The 25,870-nt window shown below is 39.1% G+C and overlaps 1 protein-coding gene and 1 long non-coding RNA gene across 8 annotated transcripts in view; one reads left to right on the forward strand and one right to left on the reverse strand.

Annotated features, from left to right (window-relative positions):
- The window catches only part of LOC121882226, a 79,612-nt gene that overhangs the window by 13,707 nt on the left and 40,035 nt on the right, over positions 1–25,870 (reverse strand). The window contains exons 3-12 of one of the 7 annotated variants that reach the window (XR_006092050.1): positions 8,466–8,548; positions 4,491–4,587; positions 4,101–4,171; positions 3,797–3,931; positions 3,549–3,633; positions 3,343–3,462; positions 3,044–3,146; positions 1,799–1,940; positions 1,491–1,646; positions 664–933 (exon numbers count right to left, since the gene is read on the reverse strand). This is a non-coding gene — a long non-coding RNA (uncharacterized LOC121882226). Of the gene's footprint in view, positions 1–663; positions 1,647–1,798; positions 1,941–2,555; positions 2,775–3,043; positions 3,147–3,342; positions 3,463–3,548; positions 3,695–3,796; positions 3,932–4,100; positions 4,172–4,490; positions 4,588–6,804; positions 7,038–8,465; positions 8,549–25,870 lie in introns of those variants that run through there. The other 6 variants (XR_006092053.1, XR_006092054.1, XR_006092049.1 and 3 more) reach the window with 6 other exon arrangements.
- Positions 7,151–16,042, forward strand: hadhb (hydroxyacyl-CoA dehydrogenase trifunctional multienzyme complex subunit beta). The gene is made up of 16 exons (XM_042390292.1): positions 7,151–7,228; positions 8,676–8,748; positions 9,164–9,205; positions 9,345–9,441; positions 9,620–9,664; positions 9,981–10,080; positions 10,437–10,524; positions 12,108–12,295; positions 12,486–12,666; positions 13,069–13,190; positions 13,572–13,651; positions 13,749–13,796; positions 14,117–14,204; positions 14,541–14,615; positions 15,066–15,230; positions 15,603–16,042. Exons 2-16 carry the CDS (start codon positions 8,682–8,684, stop codon positions 15,636–15,638), a joined length of 1,422 nt encoding a protein of 473 aa, XP_042246226.1. The 5' UTR covers positions 7,151–7,228; positions 8,676–8,681; the 3' UTR covers positions 15,639–16,042.

A 25,870-nucleotide genomic window follows, 5' to 3' on the forward strand; every position in this document is an offset into this window, starting at 1 on the left:
TTTATTGCAGGTTTATTGCAGGCCAGATGCAGGACTACAGTTATTACTGCATTCAAAGAAAATGAAAATAAAATCCTAGTTCGGTCAGTTACCGGAGACATGGGCAGTACAAACTGATATATAGCCACGAATAGTCATAAGGACAACGCTGTCAGTATACATGGACACGATATGACAGGCAGACCCAGAGTTAATGAACTTTGAATCTTATTTCAGGTATCTATAACTATCTACAAGTAAAATTGAAACATACCACTGTAACTGCAGTGGTTGTGGTTTCGGAGGTAAATCATCCTTCATAAAAACATTTTAAAAAATTGGTATGAACAATTGAAAGCTTGGAACTGAACCAACAAGCTACAAGGTGAATCACAATCTTCTGACTGTAGATTCATGAATAGATAAGAAAGAGAACAAAGAACAGGAGTATAAATTCCCTCTTTGTGTTTCCTCGGACAGTGTTTCCCTATTGAGCTGTGGTGGAAGTTTAGTAACAAAAAGAGGAACTTTGGCACTAAAAAGACTGTAACGTTGAAAGATGTCTACTTGATTTGACTCATTTGGACACTGAAGCTTCATATTAGCTTCAGATAAACTTTTGAATCCATTTTTGCACAGAAGGAGGACTGTGGATTTTGGCCCCCATCACTTACATTGCAAGTGCATTATGAAGGGATATTCTAATGGTCAGTATGAACAGGAGGAATGATTACAGCAAGAAAAACATGTTGATGTTCATTTGGGAACCTGACTATCCTTTAGTAATAATCCTTTATAATCAAAATTTGTCCATGCATTAAATAGCGGTATGTACAAGAAGAGTTGTATACAGGTAAATACAAAAAAGAAAAAAAAAACAGTGCATTCCCTCCTCTTCATTCAAGCCACATTCAGTTTGACAGGAGAGTCTTTATATGGGGAGGAGGCTGGTTTCTGTTAGAGGAAACCAAGAGCACAAGAACCAGGTATGTCACCGTGTTAAGGTCATACTTCAAACACGTTTTAAATTGTATCACCTGAGTTACACTGAGATTTTCAACAAATTAGCTGACTTCCCTCTTGCCTCTGTACATACCCTCCCCCCAGTAATACCATAACCAAAAGGAGACCTGCTATAAAGTTAGTGTTTCAGATCATTAAACTATCCTAAACCCACTCTCACCTGTAAAAAAAACAAAATACCTTAGGCAAAGTCACTGTTTAACAGCATTAATTATGCATACCGTAAAAACAAACACTCAAACAATGTAAAGGCCACAAGTTGAAGGCCACTAAATTGTGCATTTCTCTAACAAATGTCATATACTTTGGGTTTTAGATAAATTATGCTGCAGTTCCTTGTACCCAGAACCACTGGGTTCTGGTTACATTTCCATCATTCCCGTTTTCACACCAGCCTTGTGGACACTTGACCTGACATGAGTTACTCAGTTTCAGCCCTGAGGGTCATTTTAGAAAAGGGATGTTGGATCATGTATAAAACTTCTTACTGGGGTCTTTGGTGTGGTCTAGCAGCTGCTGGCAGGGTGTGAACTGGTTTCCATAAACTTTCTCGAAATGCATCGTGATGCTGACGAGACGTTCCACCCCGATCAAGTCCACAAACCTGAATGGACCTGATGGATGGGGGTCCAAGATACAAAGGGCTGCAATAACACAAGATTTAAGGATTACATTTTGATTGAAATGATCACTGGTAATCTACCAAATTGGCACTTAGCAGTGAAAATCTACCAGTATTGGAAAATTTCCATTTAAAACATGGTTCAGGATGTGTGTGTTTAACTAAGAGACATACCGCCCAAGCAGGGAAGTCAAGTCCGAACACTGTTCCAGTGTCTCCCTCTGCTGGGTTTGTCAGTACTCACTCCTGGAGACATAGAACTGCCTTGTTTATAAAGCAAGACATCGGCAGGTACTGGATGTGAGAGTCTGATGAGCTGCAACAGACACACATGATCTTTTTTTTTTAAGAGTGAGATCATTTTTTTAATACTCTTTATTCATTATACCACTCCACCTCATTTTCCCAACATCCCAAAGTAAGGAGAAAACAAAAGAAAAAAACGGAACTAAGAAAAAAAGAGTGACAACAAACAAATCCTCTGATTTATTATCTCAATTTTATCCCCAACAGTCTTATATGAGTTCATAGGGGCTCCAAGTGAACTGAACTACAGGGGCCTCACACTGTAAACAACAGTCAGACTACTAGATCTTCAACAATTAGTCCATCAAGAGAAAATTAATAGGCAACTATTTTAATAATCTCATAATAAGTTTAGCCATTTCTTGAGCAAAATCTCAAAATATGATGATTTAATGCTTTCATGTGTGATACATGATAGTAAACCTAATATCTTTGGGTTTTGGTCTCTTAGTCGGACAAAACAAGACATTTGAAGATGTCTTCTTTGGGTCTGGGAAATTATAACAAGCATTTTTCCCCCGTTTTTTGACATTTCATAGATAAAACACTTAATTGAGAGAATAATCAGCAGATTAATCAATTATGAAAAAATAATTATTAGTTGCAGCCCAATGGAGAACATTACCTCTGCTACATGTAATGATACATCAATGCCAGCTTCATCAAGCAGCATTGCACAGCTGACAGGAAAAACCGAAGCTTGCTGTCAAGCTTCTTGTGAGACATAAAGACCCTTCTCCTTTGTAACTAGACCTTCTAGTCTGCGATTCCTTTGGCCACGCCTACTGCCACCTCCTCAACAGTCCTCTCCTCCTCAGGCCTCAAACCAGGACCTGGAGTAAACCTTCACAAAGGACAAACTAACCATTGAAAACATAGCGGCGGTGTATACATTTTGTCCCTGCCACAACAACGGATGTATGTTTTTTGGAACATAAGAAGCAAAATTTGCATCAGTTACATCAGTTAATTCACAATTTTGAGCTTCTTAATAAAGTTTAATCCTCTCCCACCCTTGTCTAGAGGAGCAAATCACAGAAGATCACAGCAGGAAAACAATACTATGTTTCTTAGTGAGCAAAGCAATCTACAAATGTCACACGTAGAACATACCCAGAGGGTCCACAAGCTGGTGCACTAGACCTATCTTCTTAGCTTTATCAGCCCTGATGTTCCTGCCTGTCAGCATCATGTCAAATGCTCCGGGGAGACCCACCTACACACACACACACGTACACACACACACACACACAGGACAAGGGGATTGCAGATATTGTGAGCTAATGTGCTCCTGAGTGAGACACTTGACCTTAAAATACTCTTGTGTAACTCAGTAGCCACTAGCACAACACTGTGGCGGTGCTTTCAAGCCATTAGTAATTACTGATTAATATGAGTGTGTGTATTTATACCATTTTAGGCAGTCTCTGAGTGCCATCTGCTCCAGGCACAAGTCCTAGCATGACCTCTGCTGCACCCAGGATTGTTTTTCGGCTTTTGGTGGTAACTCAGTACTGGCAGAATATCGCAAACTACAGAGAAGTCAAAGAATTAGTCACATTTTAGTCCACACAAGCAGCATTTTTCACACCTGTCACACACACAGACACCCTTGTACCTCAACAACTCCACCCAGGCAGAGCCATTGATGGCTACAACAATGGGAATGGGAGAGTTCTCGATCTTCTTGAACATCTGCTGACCTTCCAAAGAGAGATGGGTTACCTTGTCACTGCTCTTACATGACTAGATCATCATTGCTTGCTGTTAGAAAAGTGTGAAAATGCAACAAAATGAACCTTTTCACTCTAGTTCAAACCATATACAAGTGCAGGGAAATCCTTGTTAAAGTCTTAAAAAGCCTACTTGATATCCACGCCAGTGATAAAGCAGCTGGGCTTGCTGGAGACGGAGAACGGCACTTTTCACAGAGCCGTTGGACCAGATCTCACCCATCACCTTCATCAGCTCAGACTGCATCTGCACCGACAGCGCGTTCACCTGCATATACACAAACACACATGCTCCGATTAATCATGTCACATCTGTCAGTGTGAGACTGAGACAGGTCGTCAAGACTGTCACAAATATAATCTCTCTCTGACACGCATGTACTGCCTCATACTCTCGTCCATAAACAAACACCCACACAGAACACACACACAAGCACCTGGGATGTTGGATCGTTGAATCGTACAACTGCCACATCGTCCTTGAGCTCGTAGCTGACGTGTGTTTGAGCTTGATGGAGGAAACAGTGAAATAGATGAGAGACCGTCAGATATGGGGCTACCAGTATTGTATTATTCAAATGTCTGCTAGTTTAACACCTGTCCTTGGAGAACATTAGCACACAAATTTAGTCTAAAATCTTACATTTTAAGTCAGTGCTTTGATGGTCATATTTAATGTGACAGAGGGAAAACAAAATAATTAAACTTTGTTTTTGGCCATTTTATGACAGCATAATTCACCTCCTGGTCTGGGAGAAACCTTCATATCAGAGAAGGAACACATCAACTTGATAATATCTGACTTTTAATAAAATATTTCACATTACCTTGGTATTTTTCCAAAAATCATCAGTCTGGCCCCATTAGTGAGCTGATATTTACCTGCCAGTGATGAAGACATTGAGAGACACCTGCTCACATGACCTAAGACACAGAGCAACACAGCAACATTAACTATGACCCAGATTGTCATCACATGAGGCAGAGGCAGGTGTGACCCTTGATCTACTTTTGGGATCACATCACAGAGTGGCAGAGTGTTAACACAGCTCTACTCCAGCCAGGCAGTGTATACATAGATACAGATACACAGCATACATATTAGTACCAGAGTGTTGTGAGTGAGTGTTACAAGAAGAAATTCAGATTGTATGGAAGTGTTGCTGACCTTGGCAAAAAGGACATTTCCACTGTGGGTAGTACAACCTTTATCATAAAGTTGTATCTTCTGTCTAATGTGCAGTGGTTGTAAGTAGTCAAGTACTGTATTTAAGGAAAATTTTGAGGTACTTGTACTTTACTTGAGTATTACTTTTACTTGAGTAGAATTTTTTATAAAGGACTTTTATTTGTAATGGAGTATTTTTACATTGCTGTATTGGTACTTTTACATAAATACAGGGTCTGAATACTTCTTCCACTGCTGCTAATGTGCTAAATTTGAGTTTTTACAGCCAATCAGAAACCAGCAATAGTGACACACAGCAAGTAAACACACAAAAAGTTACTATTCTGGTATCAAAAGAGTGGCAGCCTATAATATTAACTTAATTTATGTATGGAAATTTAATGCTGCCTTGACTATCAAGAGACACAGACATTTTAGGGTAGAATATGTTTTTTTCTATGTCCCTAGAAGTATTGTAAAAGTGCTTTACTCATGTTAAAGCAGCTTTGCACATTAACGTCTGGGGATTATACTGCCACCAAGTGACTTTGCTAAGTATTGTTGCCACAATCTAGGTGAAAGTTCACCTTGGTTTTTATCAATGAAACGGAGAGACAGACAGTATCATGGAAGAAACTGTGCAGATATATATCTTCAGAGTTGAAAAGGTTTGTGTGTTTTATGCAAAAAGTGGGTTCATTTGAAGCGGTTAGTATTCATTGTTTAAACCTCACAGAGTTGAAAATGACTTCACTGGACATAAGTAATATCAGTTGATATTATATTTAAATTTCAGGCATTGGTGTTATTAGCTAATTTTTGATATTTGTTTAGACATGTCATTTAATTAAACAACTCTATTACTGTGGGAGAAGATGCCTCCCAAAGCGAATATAGGTTTTTTTTAAAGAAGAACCAAAGTGTCAGTGACAACTGAGCTTAGCTAACAAAATTGTTCTGGAATCAATCCAAACACCAAACCTATTTTTTAAATAATGGGAGAAATATTAACCATTTAATGCCACCCTCCTTTTCCATCAAGTCAAGTCGATTTTATTTGTATAGTACTTTTCATTCACAATGGCAGTTCAAGGTGCTTAAAATCAGCATGAAAGCAATTGATTGACATGATAAAATCATTTAAAAGAAAAGTTTAAAAGTACAGAAATACAACAATTAAAATGAACACCAAATCAAACACACACGCACACACAAATAATAACAATAATAATAATAATGACCTCTCGGGTCATCTGGTAGTTTTTTTTTTGTTTGTTTGTTTTTTCCATGAGTGGATCAGGAGCAGAGTTATTATTGCACGTGTCATTAAACATGAACATTATTTTAAAGAAAGGTAAATGTGCCACAGCTTGTCCAACTGATTTTTTCAGAAACACACACACACACACACACAGACACACACACACACACACACACACAGGTAAGCTGATGTCACAGTGAAATATCTAACCATAAGTTTGGGAGTTGAATGATAAATAATACAAGTAGAAGTTTCTGAGATGATTTAAAGATATCAATCAATAAACTGAAAGAAGCACAGATCTGCAGGATCTCAGGTGAGGTTTGAAAACCTTACAGCAGATAGTTGGTTCAAACAGAGTAGAACACTACCTGCAGGTCATTATACATTTTATACTGTATGAAATGTCAGTTTTAAATATTAATTTTGGTCTCAGATTTCCAACAATAAAACAAACTGTAGCAATCAGACAAATTCAACATGTTACAAGTTCGGTTTCAGACAAGTCAGCAAATACATATTCAGTAAAGTAAACATGTTTGCAGTTGTGCTTATGTGTGCATATGGAATATATGAAAGAGAAAAGAGAGCTATAACTATTTTGGCCCAACTAAAAAAATGTCCCTACCAAAGTTAAAAACCAAACCTACTGGAAACGTGGGAATTGTCTTCAATAAAACAGACCTTAAATTATTAATTTCATAAAACACACCTGACAATAAAGGGTATCTGCAGGCTGCAGACCTGTCAAACTGCCATCTCCAAACTGCACCCTACATACCTACAAAAACGTTCAGGCTGTTGGTTGGAGGCCTAAAAGTTGTCTAATAAGGACCCCACAACACGCTGTTGTATCGCCGTCGCCTAAAATATTAAATTATTGAAATCATTATATATCATTTGATGTAAAGGTGATGTTTTGCGATGTCGGTATAATAAACTATAATTAAAAGAGCTCTAAAACACGAGCAGGTACGTGGCTTTTTATTGGTTGTCAATGTGTCCGTTATGGCATATTTTTGGTCAGCTACTATCTTGGTAGGTCTTTAGGTTTTGTAGTTCAGAAGCGCTGACGGAGAGTCTGCCCAAGCGTTTGACTGGGGAGCAGCGTCGATATACACACAACTCAAATACAGGTAAGATTCACCTCGGTTATCACTCCTGATAATGAGTCTGTTAAAGGGAAAAAGCCTGCAAATATGTTTGTTCATCTTGGGAATAGCGGGCTAGATACAAAAACGCCCTGGAAACTTATGCAAGTAACGTTAGTTAGCGCTATTAGCTTGAGGCTAACCTTCAGCTTCATTGTTTTTCTATTAAAATTGTGTCATAAATGTATTTTACTAATTGGTGTGAACTTAACTTTATATAGTCAAATATTTAATCGACCTGTAGGCAGTTGTGACCCTGTTTGAGTCTGGAGGTTACGGGTTTCTGCCTCTGTCATTCTCCAGGAGAGGAATCTAGGTGAAGGGTCAAAGCGGGGATAGATAGGGGGTTGGGCTGGGTCACCCGTCAATGATATGTCATATTATCCCACATAATAAAACATATAAGAGGAAACATTATTAAAGCTGGTCAAATTATCTTTCATTCTGCTGTGTTAAAGTCAACACAATTTATATTCAATAAGAGCAAATGCGGAACAGAATAGGACCTCAACGCATCGTTAGAGGTGTTTTAGGTTCAGTGGTGGAAAGTAAGTAGGCTAAGTACATTTACTCAAGTACTGTATTTAAGTATAATTTTGAGGTACTTATGCTTTACTCGAGTATTTCCATTTGATGCTATTTTATACTTCCACTCCACGACGTTTCAGAGGGAAATATTGTACTTTCTACTCCACTACATTTATTTGACAGCTTTAGTTACTTTTCAGATGAAGATCTGGCACAATGGATAATATAACAAGCTTTTTAAATACAACACATTGTTAAAGATGAAATTACTGCACTGATAGGCAAATTAACATTTAATTTGCACAGTTGTTCATGGAGTTAGCTCTCTCTACACTAGCTGTTGTTCTCTCTATGCTGGGGTGTGTTCAAACTTCCTGTAAATAAGCTAACATTTTCTAACACATATTGTCACATTAAACCACATAATCTGCATAGTCATAGGTCAGAGTTAGGTAATTAGAAACACAGACTCATGCTGTGTTTTAATGTCTAGTGTGATTCATTCCTTCAGGTTGATACAGTTGACGATTTGCCTATAGAACTATGCAAGGCAGCTTTATTTATATAGGTCATTTCATACCCAGGGCAATACAAAGTGCTCTACAGAAAATAAAAGAATATTACAGCACAAACAATGCAGAATTATTGAATAAAAATGTCAATGCCAATTCAGACAAAGAAAGCTTAGAATTACCTGAAGTGGTCAAGGGATCTCAGAAGATTTTGAAAGCTGTCACACATTCAGTGTAATTTTTCTGGAAATCATCAGACTGCTAACTGTTTGAGCAAAAGAAGACAAAGTGGAAATAAGTACATTTTTTAGCATATGGAAATGTTTTCATTAGCTGTTTTCAGAGCTATGGTGATGACTTTGCAGTCACAATTACAATTTCTTTCTTTGTAGAACATAATGGCTTCCATGCTGCTGACCTCGATGCGTAGCTGCCCAGTCAGCCCTGCCTGGGCAGTGCAGTTTGGTGAGTCATCTACACCTTAAACAGTTATCAAGGCTTCACATTACATCACAGGAATAATAAAAAATGTTACAGGAAGCCAGAAACGCAATATATACTTTTCTTTTCAACATATCATTATGAACATTTATATTAATAATAATACAGATATGATATATGGCCAACACTTTGATCATTTGTCTGCCCCTGTTGTCACTTGGTGATTGAACCAAGTTGTATAATTGATACAGACATCTGCTTTATGAATTCAAGCTGCTAAAACATTGTTTTGTGCTCTTGACAGTGTAATGTATATAATGTGTATTACTGTTAATCAGGTGAGACGTTGGTGCCTGCTTAAGTTTGAAGGGTTGACGTGTTTTAAAAGATTTTAAATGGAGGATGATGAGGGACATCTTTCTCTGTGTGTGTGTTTCAGCTGCGCGCTCTCTCAGTACGTCAGCACAGCTGCAGGCTCAGGGTAAGTCATTACTCTAACTGATTTCATTTACATGCACCTAAAATAAATCTGCTTCCAGTCTTGTATGCTCACGTGGATCCCTCAGGTCAACTCTCAACTATCAAAATCTGTGAACCTGTTATTTATTTATTTTTTTCAGTTCAGACAAAGAGCAAGAAGACTCTGGCCCGACCTGGTCTGAAGAACATAGTACTGGTCGAAGGAGTCCGAACCCCTTTCCTACTGTCTGGAACCACGTACGTCTCTACTCTTTACTTATAAGTTTGCTGGCTATAGCCTGAAGGAAGCATAAGATTATGATCCTTATACTTTGACAAGAAAGCTGCTCAAAACTACAACTTGTAGTCCAGTGACTTTTAGTGAGAGATGATCTCAGTGGCTTGAAGGTGAAACTTTACTGCTGTGTGTTTACAGGTATGCTGACCTAATGCCCCATGACTTGGCCAGAGCAGCTCTACAGTAAGTGTATTTATGTCCTGTGGTGTTTGTTGCGTTAACTGTTATAACACTATAAAGTCCATTATGACACTTTTTATAAAGACAACCAGTGAAACCTTCAAGGATCAGTGGCATTAAACACCTTGCATAATAAAAGATCCCTTGTAATTGTTGAAAACAAGAGTTTCACTTTTACTGCTCTGTAATAAATATAATAAATCTATTCAGGATGTTGTTTTTCTCTTCCTCCTTTCAGTCTTTTCACAAGACACTTTATGCATGAGTTTGTTTGTTTTTTAGTGCTGCCGTGACTTAAAAACTGTTTGGATTTCTGTAGGGGTCTGCTGCACAAGACAGCTCTTCCCAAAGACGCCGTAGACTACATCATCTATGGAACAGTCATTCAGGAGGTCAAGACAAGCAATGTAGCAAGAGAGGTATCAACACACACACTCACACACACACACACATACACACGTACACCCCAAAATGTTTGTAGTATCTGGACCTTCACACACCTTGAATATGTTTCATATGTATACTCTCTTTAAGCCTTGATCTTACACACTAGCACTGCACACAGCTCAAGGGAATGTATTCAAATGTCTTGTTTTCTCAGACCAACACTCCAAAACCCAAGGATTTACAGTTTACTGTCTATTTTTTTGCATATTTTTTGGCATTTTTGCTTGAAAATATCAAAGTTGCTGATTAACTTTCTTTCAATCGAACAATCGATTCATCAACTAATATCACAATTGTGTATCTCCTTGTCGTTTGACTGTGATTTCAGGCAGCACTGGGTGCAGGCTTCTCTGACAAGATCCCAGCTCACACCGTCACCATGGCCTGCATCTCCTCCAACCAAGCTATGACCTCAGGTATGTCAGTGAGGATGATCCTTTTCCATCTTCCTTTTGACTTTGTGGTGTTTGAAATCTCCACACCCGAGCCTCACCCCCTTGTGACGTGTATATTTTGGGCTGGGCAATGATTATAGTTATTTATATAATATTATAAATTATTTACTTTAATTAGGGACCGAGCCCAGAAGGCAGAGGACTACTGTAAAACAGTAGTCTTCGCCTAAGGGTGAGGACCCTATTGTTTTTCGTGTGTGTGTTTGTTTGTTTGTTTCTTTCTTTCTTTATTATTACGGGACTTCAACAAACTTTGATACATGACTTATGACACTGTGCTGAAAAAAAGTTGTTAAAAACTTTGTAATAACTCGAATGGTTTGGATTTTATAAGCCCTGAAAGTTGCAGTGCCACATCACGCCTTACAATGTAAACCAATGGGGAGGCAATATATGGGCATGAACTTTGTGTCAAACAGAGGCTTCTGACATCTAAACCATAAGTCTGACCACTTTCAAACCTGTATCAATGGATTCGCCACGAAATTTCAAACAAAAAAATGATTTCTAATGTAAGATTTGGCCAAAGTCATGGGATTTATGAGATTTCACAAGAAGTGTACTCTAAAATCCTCATCTCTGACTGCTCCTGGTGATGTCACTCCCTCAGTGCTGTGAAACATTCTGCAATACACACTCATTATAAAATCACAGGAGGAGCAAGAAAAGACTTTACAACTCACACTCTAATATCTCAAAGACGGTAAAAGATAGAAAACACATGTAAATTCAAGATTTGTAGGTTAAAGTCTCGTGACTCATTTAAAGTTCAAATGAAGTCTGTGTCTAAAACTATGTGGAAGCAGTAAATGTTCAAAAAGGTTTGGGTTCGCTCACACTCTCAATTTACTAATTGAAATTCAAGTGAATGGGCCCAAAACTTGCATGATTTTGATGACACAGGTGTGAGCAAGACAGACATGTCTCACCCTGCAGAAAATTCTCATCCTGCCAATCAATCTTTCAAAATAGTAGCACACCTCACTTGTAATAAATATCCCTCATTTTTAAAAAGCAAAAATGATCTGATCCTGACGGGCCAGAGTGCGAGGTCCCGACCAACACTGCTTGCAGCTTTAATTGGACTTGTATCCTGATATAAACATATTGTGTTATGATTTAACAAACCTATCACCAGGCTTATGTAGTCCCACACTGAAGCTGCAAAAAGAGTGACATTGTATGATGGTATTGTTCATTTGTTTAGTTATGTATTGTTTACTGCTGTGTAGTGAAGTAACGCACTATTTGAATCCTGACAAACAAAAGCAAAGCTTAAGACAATACAGATATCTTATGACAATGAAAGAAGTGCTGATTCTTGATGAAATGTCTGCTGGTGTAAAATAATGAAGGGAATCACAGCAGGAGACCATGATCAGATGTGTCTTTTTGTCATTACAGACAGACACCTACATTTAAGGATGCACAGGAAAAAAAATACAGTAGCCAATCTCCCCTTTGGTTTTTTTCTTTTCTTTTTGGCTGCCTCCCTCCCCGTTTGACCTTTTCTTTGTCTTTTTCTCCTCTTTCCTTCTCTCTAGCTGTTGGTCTGATTGCTGCAGGCCAGTGTGATGCCGTTGTGGCAGGGGGAGTGGAGTTCATGTCCGATGTTCCTATCCGTCACAGCCGCAAGATGAGGAAGACCATGTTGTCCCTCAACAAGGCAAAGACCTTTGGCCAGAGGCTCAGTTTGATTGGCAGCATCCGGCTGGCGCACCTCTCCCCAGAGGTATATATTCACATAAGCTCTATGAGAGTTGCACCACTATCAGTTTTGTTATCAGATGTACTTGAATGGTTTGATTCTAAATTTATGGGAATGCCTCTTGAAACATCAGAAATCAAATCAAAGTACTTCTGTTTTATCTGAAGTACAGTATAGTATCCCCTATTGTAACCTTTGTATTTTGTGTTTGTAGCTTCCTGCTGTGGCTGAGTTCTCTACAGCTGAAACAATGGGCCACAGTGCTGACCGTCTAGCAGCTGCATTCGGGGTCTCCAGAGTGGAGCAGGATGAGTTTGCTCTGCGATCACACGGTCTGGCCAAAAAGGCCCAGGACGCAGGGCTGCTGGAGGATGTCATCTCCTTCAAAGTGCCAGGTAAACATTGCTTAACACCTTGTAACCAGAAATACAGGACATTACTCATCAAACCCGTCATTTAAGTACATTTTGATACTGATAAGCTCTGTCAGTTTGCCTGATTATGCAGCAATCATAACACCTCAGATACAACTGATGGGATTTTGACTCAAGATGAAAACATTTGGCATTATACTGCATGCCAGTATTGTAACTTTTTTTTTGCAAGAAAAGGCTACAGACAATACAAATCATTATTATTACATTGTATAAAACAGGCTTGAATCTCATATATATGGATTGAGGTGATTGATTGCAGTTGCGACATGTTTACTGCTGCCATGTTTTGAAGTTTAAGTTTTTCTTCATAAAAAACATAATTTTGTCTTGATTTTTTTGATTCATTTTTGTCTTTCCTAGGTCGTGATATTGTTTCCAAGGACAACGGCATCCGCCCGTCCTCCATGGAGCAGATGGCCAAACTGAAACCAGCCTTCATTAAACCTCACGGCACAGTGACTGCCGCCAACTCCTCCTTCCTGGTAAACACACAAACACAAACACACACACACACACCAGGCCCTACAGCACTTTCAGTGCTCTTAATTACTCTTTACTGGTTTAAAACAGCGTGTGTGTGTGTGTGTAAACCTCACTTCAACTCTAGCCAGCCAGTGGCCCAAGCCAAACACTGTTAAATCATGATTGAGGATGGCAGATCTTGTCAGTTAAGCTAGCTAGTTTGGGTTTGATTCGTTCATTAGCTTTAACAGTCTGGTGAATTTCTGGGACTATTGATGGTCCTTCCCACACTATCCTCCCCTCAATCTTGTGTTTTTTTCCATTAACAATTGATTTAGCTCACACTGTCACCACTCATGCATTGCCCTGACTGTAAACTGCTTGTTCATGTGTGTTCTCAGACTGACGGTGCCTCTGCTGTGCTCATCATGTCCGAAGAGAAAGCCTTGGCTATGGGTTACAAGCCTAAAGCCTACCTCAGGTAACTGCACTCCTCTCTGTTTGGAAGAGCAGCCTCAATTTCCCTGATGATGTTATTTCAGTTGATGTGCTGATCATGTTATGTTTCATCCTGGCAGAGACTTTGTCTACGTGTCTCAGGACCCCAAAGATCAGCTGCTTTTGGGGTAAGTCCCTCAGTTTCTTATCTCTGCACTAGTTGATCATCAGTTGATCAGTTCATATATTACTGTTCATATATATTTATATTAAAATGTAAAGAAAGTAGCAGAATATGTCTGTCAGAGACAAATCTAGAGAACCTAAGCATCTAGTTATTAAGGAAAGAGCTGAGATGGAACCGTGATAGTTGACCATGTGTGTAGTTAACTGATATTTGGGCAGAATTGTTCATTTGAAAACAAGAGAGTTGGAGGGGAAAAAGTTTATTTTAATTTTATTTCTGGTGACTCAATATGAATTTTCCTACTCTATTTGACTCTTTCAGGCCAACATACGGTACACCCAAAGTCCTGGAACGTGCCGGGTTGAGCATGAGTGACATTGACGTCTTTGAGTTCCACGAGGCATTCGCAGTAAGTTATCACAACACATCTGGGAAAAAGTTTTGAGTGTGTGTTTGGATTAATCTATTACTATCCTGTCAATCTATTATATATTTTAAGTTTATAGATATGCATTTTTCAAATAACCGAACCAGAGTTATTGATCCCATTTCTGTGTCTGCCTTAATCCAATTGTGGCCTGCATTATTCATGGACATCAATGTTTGAGGAGAGGTGGAGTAAGATTTGATTGGTTTGCTTCACATCCTGCACTACTTAGTACTTTTGAATCAGTAGAAATCAATGTCTTTTCAGTCTGGTATCTATGGTAACATGCGGATATATATATTTTTTTGTGTCTTCCAGGGCCAGATAATGGCAAATCTGAAGGCTATGGACTCAGATTGGTTCGCCCAGACGTATATGGGCAGGAAATCAAAGGTAAAGACAGCTGCAGCTGTTGGCTTTTTGTCAGAGGAGATCCATACCATACTGCATATTCAAATGTTAGCCGTCTCATGCACAATAATTATGAAAAAAATTCATATCTAGCTGGAATCATGTTGATATGACAGTCTGATGATACAAAATCTCTGTAAATGATAGTTGTGAAAGAATTTAGACCTTGTTTTGTTAGTTTGTGTTGATATTACAACGAAATTTACAGTGCACTTTAAAGGATGAAGCTGTTGATATTCTGTATCTAAAAACTAATAGTTATTAAAGAGCAAAGCAGCACTTAGTTTCATGTTAATGGTTTTAGGGAACCATTAATATCTTGCCTTGAGTTCATGCCTATGTTTTGTTTTTATATTCTATTTCAGTCTAAGAGAAGTTTTGATAACCAACAAAGAAATATTCAGTCCTGACCGTGTGTGTGTGTGTGTTTAGGTGGGGACTCCTCCCATGGAGAAGTTCAACCTGTGGGGAGGCTCTCTGTCTTTGGGTCACCCATTCGGAGCCACAGGCTGCAGGCTGGTAACCACAGTTGCGCACCGTCTGAAGAAGGAGGGAGGACAGTACGGACTGGTGGCGGCTTGTGCTGCTGGAGGACAGGTGACCGATAAACACGAAACTGTAGAATTATAACTTTTTCCCCCCCTTCATTAAAGTTACACTTCACAATTTAAAGTGTTACACTGTTTGGTTCCACTGCCGGTAATATTAAAACTTTTGGAAATGTAGATTTTATTGTAATGCAGAATGTTTCTACGGTGTGCACCACATAACACATAGAGTATCTAGACTATTTGACACTAAAAAATTTCCAAATTGCAATTTTCTGTTGCAGCTTATTTGTATTTCAAAAAGAATGTTTAATAACGCTGTCGTTCATCTTTATTAATTTAGATGATTTAACTGATCAAATTTATCTTTCCATTCTATTGATTAGTTTTCCTGACATGCTTGTAATCTTGTGTTTTCCAGGGTCATGCCATGGTGATCGAGGCCTACCCCCACTAAAACACGTGCATTATCATTTGTAACCTGATCTTCAGCTTCATCGTGACGGCTACACAAGTGACTAACATCCAGACAACAGAGTGTACATACTAGCACCACTTTGCCTTGATCAGACAGGAGTCGGATTCAGAATGTGACTGTGTGTGTGTGTGTGTGAGGAACTTTGCGTAAATTCAACTTTGCATAGAGGCTGTTAATTTATAGCAGAATAATGTTGAAGGATGCCGCATTTGATTTTATAGACTTTGGAGCGCGTCATGATGCCGTTTTGAGTCTAATGTAACATAGCAAAGATTAAGCACTCAGACCAGCTACAGTGATGCTGATGTTTATAAACGCTGTAATATTTTTTTCTTACAAACTGTTGAAATTAAACGTTGTGATGACGACCACACTGTAACGTATTTCTGTGTTTGTTTGTTCCATTTTGCTTGGATTCTTATAATAGTTGTACTTCTCTCACCTACACACCAATCCAGTTTCTTCACTTTGTAAATACTGCAAAATTTCTGGATAACTGTGTTTTGTAGAACTGAAATGATTGGCCAATTAATTGATAAGTGGATTAATAGCAATTTAATCTGTCACAATTTTGATAACTGATGAATCATCATTTTGAAGAAAAAGTGTCAGAAATTCACTGGTTCCAGCTTCTCAAATGTGATTATTTGCTTGTTTTACTTAATCAACTATAAGTTTAAAATGAAAACATTTTGGGTTTTGGACTGATAGACAGAAGAAGCAATTCAAAGACATTTACATTTATTCATGCAGATAATTTTACTTGAGTAGAGTAGTTTAAAGTACTTTGTTACTTTCATCCACTGCATATAAAAATACGCAGCTCAGTGACTGTTTTTGCCAGTAGTTTAATGCATTTTATCTACACTTTTTGAAATGATCACTTCAAGCAGTGATGCTGGGTCATGTTTTATTCAGCAGGGAGAGTGAAGTAAGAAATCAAAAAAAAAGATCAATGTATAGAAAGCTTTGTGGGACAGATTTTTGGGAGAGGGGGGTGTAGGCTATACTCTTAACAGATTTCAGAACTTGAATTGCCAGATTTTATCTTTGCATTTATTTGTATCCAGGCCTTGTACCAAGATGTGTGTCAGCACATCTAGACTGACTTTGGATTCCACTGCACTTAATTGATGGTGAAAATTGCTGTCTGCTTCTGACGAGTCGACAGATGTTAATGAGGAGGTAAAAAAAAAAAAAAAAGAAGAAGAGGGAGGGGGGGGGGGGGGGGGGTTCCTGGTGATTTAAAACATGAATATGGAAAATTGGGAATATGACTGGCAGGTGACTTAAAAGTTGAGGTTGCAGCGGTGTCGTCCTGATATCTGGGTGTTCATAAACCGAACTTTTACACCCGCGTTAAGTGTTTGTCTAATTGACTGCGGATGGGTACATTTATATAAACACATTGCCTCTTTTCTGGTTTGGTGTGTACGATCCCCCCTCAGCACTCACCGGGGAACACACACACACACACACACACACACACACACACACCTCAGGTTGGGGGCTTGTTAACATAACTTCAGTCAGACACTTCCGTTTAAAATGTATTTAAAGATTAAATTCTTCCAGTTTAAGAAATCCTTGACTCTGAGCGGCAAGACTTGATTAATGCAGCCGAGCCTGTCACACGGGCTACAGGCGGAGGGAATAAAACCAATGTTTTACTGCCAAGGCAAAACGGAGCTCAAATGTAAATAGCAGGGAGAGAGACAGAGAGGGTTTTGTGTTTTTAAAGCTTCAAAACCGCCTCAGCACTGCGAGACACCGGAGACACGCAGACACACGCCGACATAGCGGGCCGCCTCCCTGCCTCAGCGGGGCTTTGATCAGACGGAACCTTTTATGGGGAATGACTGGCGAATGCACCCGCTGCTGTCACTACAAATCTACCTCACCGAGCGCGCGGGGAGGCGGTGGTGGGGGGAGTCGGTGAGAGAGTCGGTGTGTCGCGGGCTCTTTCATCTCGTCCTAGCCGGCTCACGCGGGGCGGCACCTGCTGAAAGCTGCACTTGACTCGCGCTTTTCTCCACCTGCTCCGCGCGCACAGTGTGTGCGTGTGTGTGTGTGTTAAAACAAGTTTCATTCAGTGCACTGTACAAACCTCGGATGTCTGTATGTATATGTGTATATGTGTCAGTGGTGGAAGATGTATTCAGGTCCTTTACTCAAGTAAAAGTAAATCTTCATCTGAAAAGTAACTAAACCTGTCAAATAAATGTAGTGGAGTAGAAAGAAATGTGGTGGAGTGCAAGTATGAAGTAGCATAAAATGGAAAATTAGTACCTCACAATTTTACTTAATTACAGTACTTCAGTAAATGTACTTAGTTACTTTCCTTCACAGATCTGTGTGTATACACGCATGTGCAAAATGATGGAATAATTTGCTTTTTGGGGCAGTTCAGGGTCAGTTGTAACACTTATTTATAATTTCCCCAATTTTTTGAATATATTTACAAATATTAAAAAAATATGGATTCTCTTCTAATGAGTTAAAGGCCCAATCAAGAACTTCACTTCACATCCTGCCTTCCCTTGCATGTAGGTGCACAGCTATGCAGTGAGCTCCAATAAAGGTTGAAGACCAGTTAGCCTTTGAAGTCTTTACTGGAAGCAATTGTAAAACTGTAAAACAGCTTTGGATAAAACACAACAAATTCAATTATTGTGATCACAGACACAAAATAGAGATACTAAAGGTACTGTAAAAATGAATTACAGTCATAAGGTATTAGATTTACAAAAGTATAGGTTAACTGTCTACATTGCAGATGCAATAAATAAATAAAGCAATAGTTCAACTTTTGGGAAATATTTGCTTTCTTAATTGCCACCTTATCACTGTCATGTTTTTACAATATGTGTGAAGCTCTTTGTTTCCAGCTTCTGAAATGCAAATATTTTCTGGTTTCTTTAGTCTTCTATGATAGTAAACTGAATATCTTTGGGTTGTGGACAAAAGAAGACATTTGAGGATGTCATCTTGGGCTTTGGGAATGGTTAACATCATTTTTCACCATTTTCTGAAATTTTATAGACCAAACAATTAATCGATTAATTGAGAAAATAATCAACAGATTAATTGATAATGAAAATAAATGTTAGTTGCAGACCTAGACAGCTTGTACATGGCTAGCTTGGCTAGAAGCAAACAAACAAAGAAAAACTAAATAAAAATCAACATTTACAAAAGAATTATGACAAAGAGTACTGACAGTTAAAGCTCCAACAAGAGCATTTGGGGAGTCAATAGCCTATAGCTATTACTTGTCAATATTTGCTTTGAACAATGTCCGCTAAACTGCTATGGAACTGAGCGGTTACTAGTAGACAGAATGTTTAACTGGACCAGATAACTGTAAATCCATCAATAAGTTTGTATCTTTCACTAAGTCTTCTCTTAAATTATATCCTAAATCCTAAAAGTCCTAAATGAACACTGACAGAGGCTTTCCTCGGTGTAATCATCCCTCCTAGGTTTGGTCTCATCATTGGTAGGAACAAAACAACCCCTCCAGGCTGTATACTAATGCAAAACCAATGATGTGTGATCACTGCAAAAAAATAATAAAAAAAAAAAAAAAATAGAGGACTGTTTAATGCTAACAAGCGAAGGGTTTATTAACATATAAGATCTGTATACATTAAACAATCCAAACAGATGCCTATGTCGGTCATTCACAGATACATACTGTTGGCAAATATCTTTAAGATCTTCTACTTGGTCAAGGGCCTCTTGATGTACATGGCATACAACTACATTATTAAGGCAGTGCTGAGACATGGTAGATCTTAACCAAGTCTTTCTTTCCTATAGTATTCCTCTGGTGTTTTTGGCTTATGCTGACTAGCACTACCAGTGCCTCTTTTGGGGGGAGATTTCTTTGGTGAGGGATTTGAATTGGCTCAATACCCAGGGAGTCTGTCATTGACACTGCCTTCTCAAACATTTCTTCAAACTTTTCCTCATCAAGAGTTGAGCTAACATACCCAATAGCAGCCTGCATGCCTTCAGTTGTTTGGTACTGCAACACCTCTGATGCTACCAGCAGTCCAAGAACAGTCTTTCCCTTCTGGAAGTGATCTAGGAGACAGTGGCTCTTGTGCCAGAGTCAGAATCAACTGAGGCCATTTCCTCCAAACTGGACAACACAGCCTCATACTGACTAAGAACTGTATCAACAGCTTGTCCACACACTGTCCACCTAGTCGGACACAGAGGTTTCACTGTTTTGGTGTGCCCCTCTGATATTGCCTGTCCAGTCAATAACCCCCTGAATTATCTTGATTGGTTGCTAACAGTTCCAAGTTCATGGACTCACTGTAATGCATCACATACTAGGGGAGAGGCACTGCAAGCACATTATTACACAATGTGCACCACAGTGCACATACGGAGCCAATGGCTGTTCTCTTTTAAACACTGCCTGTGCCCCTGAACACTTCCCTGCCATATTAGCAGCGCCATCATACGTCTGACCTCGTAAGCCTGAAAATGGAATATTCAATCTCAAGAGCACATCGTAGCTAGTTTGGCTATCTGCTCACCAGTTGCCCCTGGTACCTCATACAATCCCACAAAGACTTCCTGTGGCACCAGGTCTTGGTCCATATATCTAAAACATAGAAATTTCCTCTTTTCCCAGTATACCTTGAGTGCCATCCGTTATGACTGAAAAGTGATCGACTGGTGAGAACCTGATTGTTGCTGCAATGCCTCCGACAACTGTGTTACCAAGCAAAGTTAAGTATTCATTTGGCACTGACATAACCATGGGTCATCATTTGCAAGTAACTTCACAAGGTGGTACAAAATCCCTTCATTTGCCTCATATCCTCGAAATGCTACTCCCTGCCTTACAACACCCACTATTTCCTCCAGACAGCGCTTCACCTCTTCCTGTGTTTTAGCCCATGCACTTGATATTTGTGTGTGAACTGGAGTTTGCTCCTGTGCATTGTTTGTAACTGCATGATGGTGTGCTTTTCTGGCTCGATGGCAACTAAAGCTTCCTTCCAATTATTGAAACCCTTTGTGCAGAAGGAAGGGTCATTCTTTTTTTCCAAAGTGGTCTTTTTAATGATGTATGCTTTGACACACTCAAAACAATGAACGTTTTTCAGTGTTGGACTATAATGAAGCCATGGATACTGGTTGTACCAGTTCACCTGAAACTGCAACATTTTGTTTGGAAGTTGCTGTACTTCTATGAATTTTGGATTAGGCTGGTAATGTTTATGCCTCATGTCCATGTCACTGCTGCACTGACTTGCTTCAGGATCATCTTAATTCACACTGACTGTCGCCTAAAGAGAGAACAAATCAACAATAACTGTGTTATACTAACTTAGAACTAAGTTAACATCAAAATAGGCAGATTATGGTTACATTACATGTAAATTGGTAATTTACAATTAATCCATAATAGCATATGTTTAATCACAGTATCATTAAAAGACCTCACCTGAAGCCCTGAAGCTGCATATAATTACGCTCCTTATATTCTAGTGTGTGTGATATGAATTCTTGAGTACACCTGCTATATGTTATGTTTAATTGGCTCAACTCAAAAGTTTAAAAGCTCACAGTGAGTCAGCTGCTTCTCCCTCAACCTGCCCTACAGCATCTTTACTTGATTTCTGAGTTTCCTATGTGTAATGAAATGATGCATCAATGAATAAGATACGTACAAACGTGGTTAAACTTGGGGTCCCATTTATCTTTGAGGGCACTTTTAAATACTGAGTGAATAGGATCTTATGAAACCAAATAAACTCATGATCAAACATGTTGACTTTAGAAGGTTATATTTGCTGAACATCCTAAGACCAACTTTAACGCTGATGCCTCCCTGTTATTGCAAACTATAATTCATAATTAGGACCTCACCTAAAACCCTGAAGATAAACCTGTTTCCTCATCAGCCTGCTCTATGTGTCTAGTCTGCTGCTGTGTTTCCCGCATACAAAATAATTCATTAATGGTGACATTTTCATGGGATTCCTTGACTGAAATTCAAATCATATTTTGATATATCCACCCATTTTATGTTTACTCCTGCTAGAAACCTGACTGCTAGCTTACAGATGACAGAAGCCAGGGTTAGCTTGCTAGTTAACGCAGGCTAACATTGTTAACTAACATCAGTTCCACAGTGGAAAGGCTGGTGACATTTGGTAGCTAACAGGTTTTCATTTTAGATCAAGGTGGCTACTGGCTAGTTTACTACCTATTATTTGTGTGGTGAAAAAGTCCTGATATCCGTTCTCTTTTTTGGTGCGATCTGGCATGATATCTATAAAGTACAAAATGTGTTGGCATGGACAAAATTACATTATGTGTGCTGTGCAGTGCAGGCAATAGAGGAAAGGGGGTAAGTTTAAGGGAGAAAGACAAAATTTTTGTCCATGCTTGAGGTATGGACTGACAGCCCTGATTACTGTTGTCAGCTCACTGATCAGTTCTCGCCTCCTCAGTGTCTGGCAGTAAGCTTGATGTTTGCATGTGACATGAGCCTTCAGATAGTCTCCCTCCCTTTCAACCAATCAAATGCTAGCATGCCTATATTGAATTACTTTAATAACACTCATGAAAAAATACTTGAAGATTATATTCCATTTCTGCCAAGTCTGTTCTGCTAGATGCCACTAAAATCTACACACTGCACCTTTAAGACAGGTTTGAAATCTTGTGGGCCCATCCTTTAATTGTCAATCCTTTGTGAATGCAAGTGTGACTTTGTTTTATTTATATCTGCATACCAGCAGAAATATGTGCATTTTAGATTTAGTAGTATTCATACAATGCTAAACTAATTAACATTATTTGGTCATTTAGTCCAACGTTACTGGCATAATGTTTTATAATTTGAGGTATATTGTGGTTTTTGTGTGAAATGTAAAGTCTCAGGTTAGATATGTCGACCATATTCCATGTGACCTCTTTTATGGCTTACTTAGCCTATTTAACAGCTCAGATATTAGCAAGGCAACATTTGGTTAGTAAGTTTAGTCAGTTGGTTGGTAGTTTTAAGTTAGTGATGTGTAAAAATGTACTTAAACACTTAGGTTATAACTAGGCTACATTTGAGCTTAATTTGGTGATAAGATCTTATCTCTTTCTCTGTGTGTATGTGGGGTTTCCATATAACCATCTTACTGTACAAGTGTCAGAATATGTGTGAGTGGGTGTGTGCATTGTTAAAAGTTTTGGTGTCTACGGTGCAAGTGTCAGAGCCCTGCCAATGTGAGTGTGAGTGTGTGTTTGAATTTCAATACACTGCAGAAGTGTCAGAGCTCAACCTGTGTGTGTGTGTGAGTGTATAGTATTAAATAAGCTTATATGATTTCACTAGTCAGAACTGTAGTCTATTGATAGTCTGGCTCATATGATCATCACGTAGGAGCCTTGAACCAGACGAGCTCACACAATGAAAAAAGACTCACTTTTTGTTGACTAACTCAACAGTAAGGCTGGAGGGCTCTAAAGAGCTTTGAGAAAACTAGTTAGTTTCGTTTACTATTTGTTGGCCCAGGGAGATACCTGCAACATTAGTTTAAATGTTTTATATGTATTGATCTCCGAAAAACATTTTGAAGTAGAAGGTGGTATGCACCTTGATGACAGATGATTTTAAAGTGGTTGCAGGCTACTGATAATAAATGTTTGATGTGATGCAGCTCATTATACACAGATCAGACTTGTGAGTATCTTTGATTGAGTCATTGTTATTATCCAATATCTCAAATCTGAGTTGTGCATTTCTGTATTTTATTTCATGTGGACCACATTACAAATGCAGTTGAGATGCATTGATTAGTAGATGACATGCAAGTTTCCTCAAAGCCTTCTTTGATTAAACTTTTTTTTTTGTTGTTATTTCTAGGTTACAACATTAGTGATACCTTGATAATAGCCCGACACCAAATAAACTAAAAGCCAGAGTCCCTTAAACTTATGGGGGTGTCCTACCTTAGTTTATATTACACATTCAATTGTTATGGTAACTGTTCCAATGTCCAGTGCTCGCTGTCTGAGATGTGGATATTTTCACACCTTTGGAGAGCATAGAAATGTGTAATAAAGCACCTATGATCAGAGTAAGTGTGAGAAATAAGACAACCCAACCACCATCCCTGCTGTTAAGCTGCTTATTCTGGTTTAATAGTGTAATAGTTGTGAGATGATTTTTTTTTATCTGTAAATATACTAGGTGTATGTGTTTATAATTTGCTTATGTTAGACATTAATTTGTATTAAAAGTAATGTTTTTTTTTCAATACAATTTATATTGTATCAAAAGATTTTCCAAATTAGTAAAAGATATATTTATCTTTGTCTTTGTTTATCTATGTGCTCATGTTGAGAGGCTCTCTAGGGGTCCTCAGAAAGATGAGCTTTACTGTAATTCACTGTAATTACACTCACGCAACACATGAATGACTATTGCAATTGTAGTTTTACAGTATAGCCAATGAATTGGAGATCAAGTCAACGACAAGCAAACTCACTAGAAACGCTAGAACAAAATCTTATCAGACTGATATTAGTGACATTAAATGTATGTGTCAGTTACTTTGCATCTACATGTGATGTGCGTATAACTACGTTCCTTATATTCCATTGCTTGTGACATGAATTCTTGAGTACACCTGGTCTGGTATATGTTATATTTAATTGGCTCAACTCAAAAGTTTAAAAGCTCACAGTGAGTCAAAGTTCACGGGGTGGAAAATCATTTGCCTTTTCTAACCAACAAAAATTTTAATGTTGAACTGATACTGAAAACCCTGTGTAAACTTAGCACCAAAATGAAAATATTCTTGATATTTTGTAATTGTCCATTCTGTCCATACACTGAAAGTGGCCACATTTTTACGTTTCTACTGTTGCTTTCCACACGAGCTGATATGAAGCACAATATATAAACACCTTCCTCCATCCTCAACAAATTCTACAGCGTATGTCCCTACAGGTGGGACTCAATAAAAACCTGAGACATTAAATAGATAGTTCAGTTCCTTACAGGGCAGCTAGCGCAGCGAAATGTGGTAAACTACCCATGTTGATCTGATCAGGGGCCTGTGTGCTTAAGACGGTGAATCTTTGTGGATTCTGGATGGAACTTTGGCATCCTCAGCAACCCACACACACACACACACACACACACACACACACACACTCACAAATACATCTCGACGTCTGTCGGTTGTACACCGACTGTACACAGGTGGATGGCAGGGGCTGTGTGTGGAGCAAGTGGATTATGAGGAACGGTAATTGGCTGTCCAGAGAAGCTGGCCATATGTATCTGTGTGTGTGTGTGTGTGTGTTTGTGTGAGTGTGTGTGTGTATGCGCTCTGTCCGGAGTTCATCATGTTCTCATAACGGTCAGTTAGGGTTGTCTGCCACGCTCGATCTCCTGTCGGGATTGTAAATGTTATTGATCAGACCATAGACTGTATCAGATGCATACGCCGCATCCATAACGAGAGCTGAGACACTGTTTTCTCACACCCACACTCACACACATACACACACACACACTAGAGTACAACTCATTAGGAGCCGTACACACTCATAGACATATCCTCATTAACACTCCCTAGTCATACACACTAAACATCCATACACATCTAGTTGTCAGACAACACACACACACACTCTAACATACACTGACTGATTTAGTTGAGTGAGATGGGGGGAGAGTGAAGGATGGGGGGCACAAAATGTGGACATGAATGGTGTGTGTGCAGCATGTTAGTGTGTGTGTGTGTGTATGTGCGAGCATGTGTGTGTTTGTGTCTGTATCGAGCGTGACATTTGTGTCAGTGTACAGCTGCGCACCGCAGTGTGTGTGTGTGTGTGTGCGTGTCAAGGAGTATGTTTATGTGTGAGTGTGTATTTGAGTGTGTATTTGAGTGTGTGTGTGTGTGTGTGTGTGTGTTTGTGTGTGTATGGCGCGTGTCAGAGTCTGTCAGCCCCGGCGTCTCGTGTCAGGGTGAGAGGCGAGACATTAACAACTTCTGTCATTCTGCTGACAAAATGGTGGCAGAAGATTTCCCATGGTGCCCTGATGACTGCTGGCGTTTGTCAACAAGCCCTGTCACCGCGGCGATGAGGGGAGGGTGGAGTGCTGGTGGTGGGGGGTGGTGGGGAGGGAGGGTTAGTGACAGGCCCCGGACCTGTTCCCATGAGCACTGGGG

This window comes from Thunnus maccoyii, chromosome 17 (assembly GCF_910596095.1).
Source record: "Thunnus maccoyii chromosome 17, fThuMac1.1, whole genome shotgun sequence".
Taxonomy (NCBI): Eukaryota; Metazoa; Chordata; class Actinopteri; order Scombriformes; family Scombridae; genus Thunnus; species Thunnus maccoyii.